General features: G+C 39.3%; 1 protein-coding gene across 1 annotated transcript in view; it reads left to right on the forward strand.

Annotated features, from left to right (window-relative positions):
* The window catches only part of SHISA9 (shisa family member 9), a 199,602-nt gene extending 196,492 nt beyond the window's left edge, over positions 1-3,110 (forward strand). The window contains exon 4 of the mRNA XM_074886107.1: positions 1,400-3,110. Within this exon, the coding sequence (XP_074742208.1) occupies positions 1,400-1,770 (371 nt within the window). The 3' untranslated portion in view covers positions 1,771-3,110. The remainder of the gene's footprint in view (positions 1-1,399) is intronic.
* Positions 3,111-6,886: the final 3,776 nt, after the last annotated feature.

The following is a 6,886-nucleotide window of genomic DNA, read 5'->3' on the forward strand; positions in this document are numbered from 1 at the left end:
TTTTACCTCCTTGCATAAAGATCCAGTTAAGAACTAGAGAGAAAGAGAGAAGGAGAAAATTCAGATCGCAACAAAAGCCTCCTAGCAATACTGGTGGGAGAAAAAGAGGGAAAATAAATAAAAACAGCGCAGAAAATTAAAAACCTACTCATCATGAAGGCAAGAGGAGCTGAGCTGTACAGACAGCTACATGTACAAGACTTCTGCAAAGAAGTCTTACATGGCATAGCTTCAAGGAAAATGGACAGATCTAGCCAGGGCAAAGCAAAAGTCAAATCCCAGCTGACAAAATCATATATTCAAAGCACACCACTGCTGATTAACACACCACCATGTTAGCTGATCTACATATTTGGCACTATCTTATATCAAAATCTAGATTTGTGAAGGGGGTAAATAAACCCTCTTTACATAAAAGGCAAGATCTTAAAAAATGAAATTCAGTTAAGCTCCCCTTAAACCTCTGAGACTCAGTCTCAAAATTGAAATGAGTTGCTGGACTGCTGCAGAATGCCTTTAGCTTCCTGAGCATGATTCATACTTTTAAGCAAGGCCAAATAAATGCCAGCAATAACAACAATCAAACTTGAGCAAAAGCATGCACTGGAAGACACTTGTCTAGGAAATCGCAGAGGTCAAAACCCTAATCTGACAACTGCAATACAGTATTTGTTGGCAGGACTATTGCAGTATTTCTTAGTGGCACTGGCCCTAGAAAATGATGTCAGAACCTGGAATTTAGGATTTTCATTGTCTGTAGAATCACAGGGTAAATACCTAACCTTCAGCAACCTAAAGTATTTTCAGCCCCATAAAGCATTAGTGAATTTGCAACCATTTAGAAGAACAGATCCCATTCTTCATTTTGCCCTAAGGCCTTATTCAACAGAGATGGGTCCACCTCATACACCACTGGACCTTACAAATTGGCTTGGTTAAACACCCACATTACACTTTGCATTTAAAGGGATGTGCTGTCATACAACAGGGCATCCCAAGATGCCCCAATATTTCCAAGAAAGTCCGTATACTTCTGAACACTTCCTAAACTTCCTATGCTATGTGAGATAAGCAGCAGTAAGATTCATAGGACCTGTCCCCATAACGTAAGTATCAGCACAACCTGAGTGATTTGGGGCAGGGACAGTCCTTTGTTAAAGGGCAACAGGTTTTTGTCCGCATATATGAAAATCCTAGCATAATGGCATCCAACAATATACTACAGAGAGAAAATAAAGGGTGGGAGGTGGCATGGATTTCTCCATCTCTCCATACAGTTACCGATGTAACTTTATCTGCTCCACAGATGCAACTGTGCATGACCTACTGTAAACGGTGTAACATTTTTCTTGTGTCCAACTGATTTTTTTTGTCCTCTCCCCCTTTTAAATTCAAACAGCTGACAAAGTCAACGATGACTTCTACACCAAACGCCGACATCTTGCAGAACTGGCTGCCAAGGGGAGCTTGCCACTCCATCCAGTGCGCCTAGATGATGACAGAGCGTACACGATCGACAGTGGCCTAGCCAAGCAGAATGGGCAGAAATCCAAAATCACAAAGATCCACACACACCCATTAGGTTACAATTCCCACTACAAGACCTGGGATCCCAACGACCAGTCTCTTAGACGGCAAGCATATGCAAATAAGGGGAAGCATGGTATGGCAGACCCAACGTTAAGCGACCCATTGACAACCCGGAGCCAGCATTACTTGGGCCCACAGCCATACTTCATAACTAACAGCAAGACAGAAGTAACTGTTTGAGTTTTTTTCCTTCTTTTTTTTTTTTTTAATGACATCCTTTAAAAACCACACACAAATACACATACAACACAAACACTCAACTGAAAGGCAAAAAATAAATTTAAAAATATAAAATAAAATAAAATTAAAAAAAGGAATCAGAAGGAAGGAAGGAATTTCCACCTGGACACTCTTGGTATCCAGCCAACTGTAGGCCGAAGAGTGGGTTAATACCATTCAGCAATACACACTGAAGGTTGAATTATAAACTCCATTTGTACTTCACAATGGAACACAAACCCTTGTGACTAAATTTTTTTACTTGAAACTAAAATCCATGATGAGAAGTAGCACAATCTAGAGAAACTTTATGTCTGCTTAAACATTTACACTATGTTCCTGCCTTGAGACAGAGGAAGAAAGAACAGTATACTGTAATATATTATTTCAGAGAAGAATTTTGTATAAAATCTATTAATAATCAATAGACCTGTGAAAAGCCAAGAGCAAACATCTTGGTACAACCCCGAACATCTATTATTGTACCTTCACACCATCCTATAGAAAGCGCAAAAAATATATATACAATAAGGGACAAAGACTCTTTCACAAGGAATTTATGAAGACTGTTATGATTAAGAGCATATGGGACCTTTCTGGCTAGTAGAGAATTCTGCAGGATGATAACAAACAGCAGAAGATTTTATTTCAGTTTACTTCGTTTGATTTGAAATTTCTGGGAACCTCCAACATAAGAAGAGACATATCATATGACACAGAAAGCTGCTGGGGGAATAAGGGCATCAGAATATTCCCTCTCAGTCCTCCTGTTTTCGGGCAGATGGTAACAATTCTCACTTTGCAGACTGTCAGGACTTTTTCTTCACCTAAATGTTTTGCCTATCTTCAACTGCTTCAGACTGAAATTAAGCGTGGGTGGTGCCTTTACTGTATTACTATTGTTCAATGACGGTCTTGTTTCTCAAAGTGACCCCTCTGTTCCTTTATGCTATTTCCTCATGTTTTGCTAAGGATGACAAGGGTTCTGCCCTGCTCAGCCTCCTCTGTTTGTCCCGAAGGGAAACTGGACTACATCTCCACACAGTGGTTTCACAGTCAAGACTATTTAGTTAGCCCCTCCATTTTCCCAATTTAAACTTTTTCCCTCTAGTCTCTCATTTTGTATTTGCTTTTAGCCATGGTAGTTCTTTGTAGTTAACTAAATGTTATATGGTATATTGTCTCTATCTTTTGGCTTTCTATAGTGGCGTTCCCTCTTGGTGGACTATTTGGCGGAAGAGGCTAATGGACTAGCCTCAAACGTCAAAGAGATCTGGGTTTAAACTAAATAAACAATTGGACTCGTGGTCTTGACTGTGGTTCTGATAAGCTGGATGCCTTGTTCATATGAGTAAAACCGCTCTGGAATTGGGCACTGGTAGTAGACTCGCAGTCCTAGGCCTGTAAAGGCTTTGGCACATCCACAAAGAGATAAACAGAGTTGGGTTGGGATGGGATGGTAGTGCTGCAACAGCCTGATGGCAGGAACACACTCAGTCTTTCACTTAAATTCCTGCCCTTCCCCCAGAACAAGTCATTTGACTAAATCCTAACTAGCTATCTTACTACAGTTGTGTTCTCACCAGCTGTCAATTCTTCTGGAGATTAGTTTTGGAAGGGTATGCAGGGAGGAGTGAGAACTGTTATGTTGTAAGAAGAATTGGAAGTGGCATTTCTTACTGTACTCAACTGACTGGCAGTGTTTTTTCTTAGTCAAGGATGCAAGGGCTAAGAATTTGAAATGTGGTTAAATGGAGAGACCATTTTTTTAGCTATATTGAGATTGATTTGCATCCTGAGAGCACCGACATCTCTCCATAAGCGTGCTGCTAAATTGTATGATCATGTTTTAAGACTATCAGAAGTGGACAAAGCCCACGGGACAAATACTTTGCACACAACCCAGATTCTCCATTATCTTACTTTTTTATTCCTTTAATCTTTATTGCCTTCACAACTGGCTGACTTAATTTGACCCTTTATGGAATGTTGCTGTTACTCCATATGCTTTAGATACACATTACAGCTGCACTCTAATTCACACAGGTTTCGTGTAACTTGAGCATATTTTATGTGGAAATATTTTAGTAACTGTATGTTCTGTAAGTAAACCCGTGTTAATACTTGTTAACTACAGAGTTTATGATACCAATAATACTTCCTACAATAAAATGTTTGTTTGTTTTTTAAGAATGTTTATTTGTAAACATATGTATTCACTATATTAATATGAATTTCTTACCTGGCAATAAAACTGATTCTATGTGAATCCAACCTGCTGCCTCATTCCTAAACTTATATCATTGGGCAATTTTTGAGTATTAACTGAGCTTCTGGAGCCTCTTACTGCAGTGGGGTTCATCTCAGCACAAATGATTTGACTCTGCCATTGGTAGTGTGTGAACTAGAGGTTCCTTGGAAAGCAGCTGCACGTTGTATGCGTTACATATGCGCAGTGCCTGTTACAGACAACGTAACATAATGCACGCAGGGCATGCAAGCCTTGCAAAGCTCCATGTGCCCTGTAAGCCTCCAAGCACCACACACAGCTTGCCTCACTTGATCAATTATTACAGTTATGAGGAAAGAAAAAAAGGTAAGCATGCACAGGGCCACATCCTGCTCCTTATGAACGCATGGGAGTTCTGCAGTAAGCTTCAGCCACATCCCAGGATTGTAATTACCCAGTAAGAACAGATGAAACACTGGTGTATATTGCTTCAAAATTTTTATATGTTCATTACAGAAAAACCTGTTCATAACATCTGTGTACCAAGTCTGCTGGAACAGAAAGTCCTTTATGGTACCACTAATAGTACATAAACCTGACAATGAACAGAACCTCAGAAAAGGAGAGTGTTTGTGGAGCTTCTTCTCTTTGCTTTGCTGCAATGGTATCAGATTAATTTCAGAAGAAATGAAGAATCAGGATACCTAGTTTAGAATCAACTTAGTGCATGACTTGGTGCAAATTCTTTAGACAATTTATGATTCCTAGGAAGCCACGACACAATATCAGAGGGAAAACATTGATTCAGATGTGGCTGGAGTTAGACATTTTAAACAGTAGAAAAGTCTTATTTTCATTATATGCCTTTACGGGTGCCATGAAATAGTCTGTAAAAGCCCCCTTCAAGTTACAGGACCATTTCCCTGCCTCATGCACAACTGCAGAAACAATCTCATTCTGCCAGGGTGCTCAGGAGAGACATACGGGGTGCAGCCACAGCACCAGAAAAATTTTGGGCAGCCCTGCAACCCACAAGGAAACCTGAGAAGCCCAGGAAGTACAAGCCTAACCTATTGTAGACACAACTTACTGTTACAGCTCTATCACCAACCCATCTATCTCACCTGTTGTTTCCATTCGCACATTCCTGACTGGAATCACAGATGGCAAAAAGGACAACCACTTCGCTAGTAGAAGTGCCTCTGCATAGGACTTTTGTCTTCCAGATACACAAAAAAAAACCCCTCCAAAATATACCTGCATCTGATTTTGGTCTCTGCCTGTTTTTTTGTCTTGTTAGCCTGAACTTTTTGTCACCATGAGCAAGAACTGCACTGGGTTCCCATAAGCATTTCTTCCATAAGGCTCTTTGATATTAACCCAGATGCATGACACTACAAACAAAAAAGTGTATTGCCAAGAAATTAAGATGTTCCATATGCAGACCTGTGGAGTCTAAAAATGTAAAAGTTATCTGTTTCAGACCCCTTTACCCTGGAAAGATCTGTTCTCATTACTAAATCTTTTAAGCATGATCCTCAGTTTACACAAACTGAAAACATGGTGACAGGATCAGGTTTCACATCATTCCACACTGTACCTACAGAGTGTTTCCAGGACTCGGACTTTAGATTTTAATAGATCTGGGAAAAGATTCATGCTTTGCTTTATTCTTATAGAACAGTTATTGAATTTTGGGTACTAAATAAATAACCCTAGTCCACCAATCCCCTTTGCACACAGCCCTGCACATTTTATTTAATCCTGGTCTCTATACTTAAATACATGAAGGACTTCCAGTGATAAATACAGTCTTTACTGTAATTATATCATCTTTCTATTTGGCATGGATAATTTTATTTTACTAAAAACAGTTATGACAGGAAGCATTATTAGATATCATCTCGTATATCACCCAGCACTGACAATGTGAAAATAGGGCGAGTACCACATTTCTAAAAAGTGAGCATTGTTATTTTTGTGAGTGGGAAAATCATATTATTGTGTCTATTGATTATATATGGCTTCAGATATCTTTTGTCATTTATTTCAGCATTAATATAGTACCTATATAGTGGCACAGATGCCATGCTAGCTTGGGTATGAAAGCTGGTTTTAGCCAAAAAAGTCCTGTTCAAGTTATACAGCAACTTGCTCACTGTATTGCTTCTAAAATACCATTACACGATCAGTAAGAAATAGCTTCCAGGTTACATTAAAATCGCAATTAAAAAAAAAAAAAATTAAACATCCTATATATTAGTTCAATAAAAAAGTCCTAAAGGGATAAAACTATTATTAATGCTGTTGGCTGTATTAAATATCAGAAACTACTCAGAGAATTGCTGGTAATTAATCCTCTAGAAATGAGACTAGTTGGGAGAAAAAAATCTGAGGTTTTCCGATTGTAGATAAAGTTATCCATTTACTAGCAGTTTGGCAGAAGATGTAGCATATAATGGCATTATTCCAAAAGTCACCTGGAAACATGACACCATCCTGGTTTGCAAGATGTGCATTACATTAAGTTACATTCCTAGCAGGTTCTGACCATTCTGTCCAGCTGCCGCCCACCTGAAGAGATGTGCAAGATGATCCTTCACACCATATTCTGCAGTTCCACAGAAGTGCGCAGAAGTCTAACCTGACAGTTTAGGATTCAAACTCAAGCTTATCTCTAATATTTGCCCACAACACGAGCAGTGTTTTCTCACAACAGGCTTAATGTCAAGGGGTGACATTAGAAGAGATGAAGAAAGAGACTGTGCAATTTGTCATTGGCAGCTTGGGTTATTACTCAGAGTGCACCTCTTGTAGCACTCATGCTCTGCTCTAGCAAACTGCACA

This window comes from Strix uralensis, chromosome 16 (genome assembly GCF_047716275.1).
Source record: "Strix uralensis isolate ZFMK-TIS-50842 chromosome 16, bStrUra1, whole genome shotgun sequence".
Lineage (NCBI taxonomy): Eukaryota > Metazoa > Chordata > Aves > Strigiformes > Strigidae > Strix > Strix uralensis.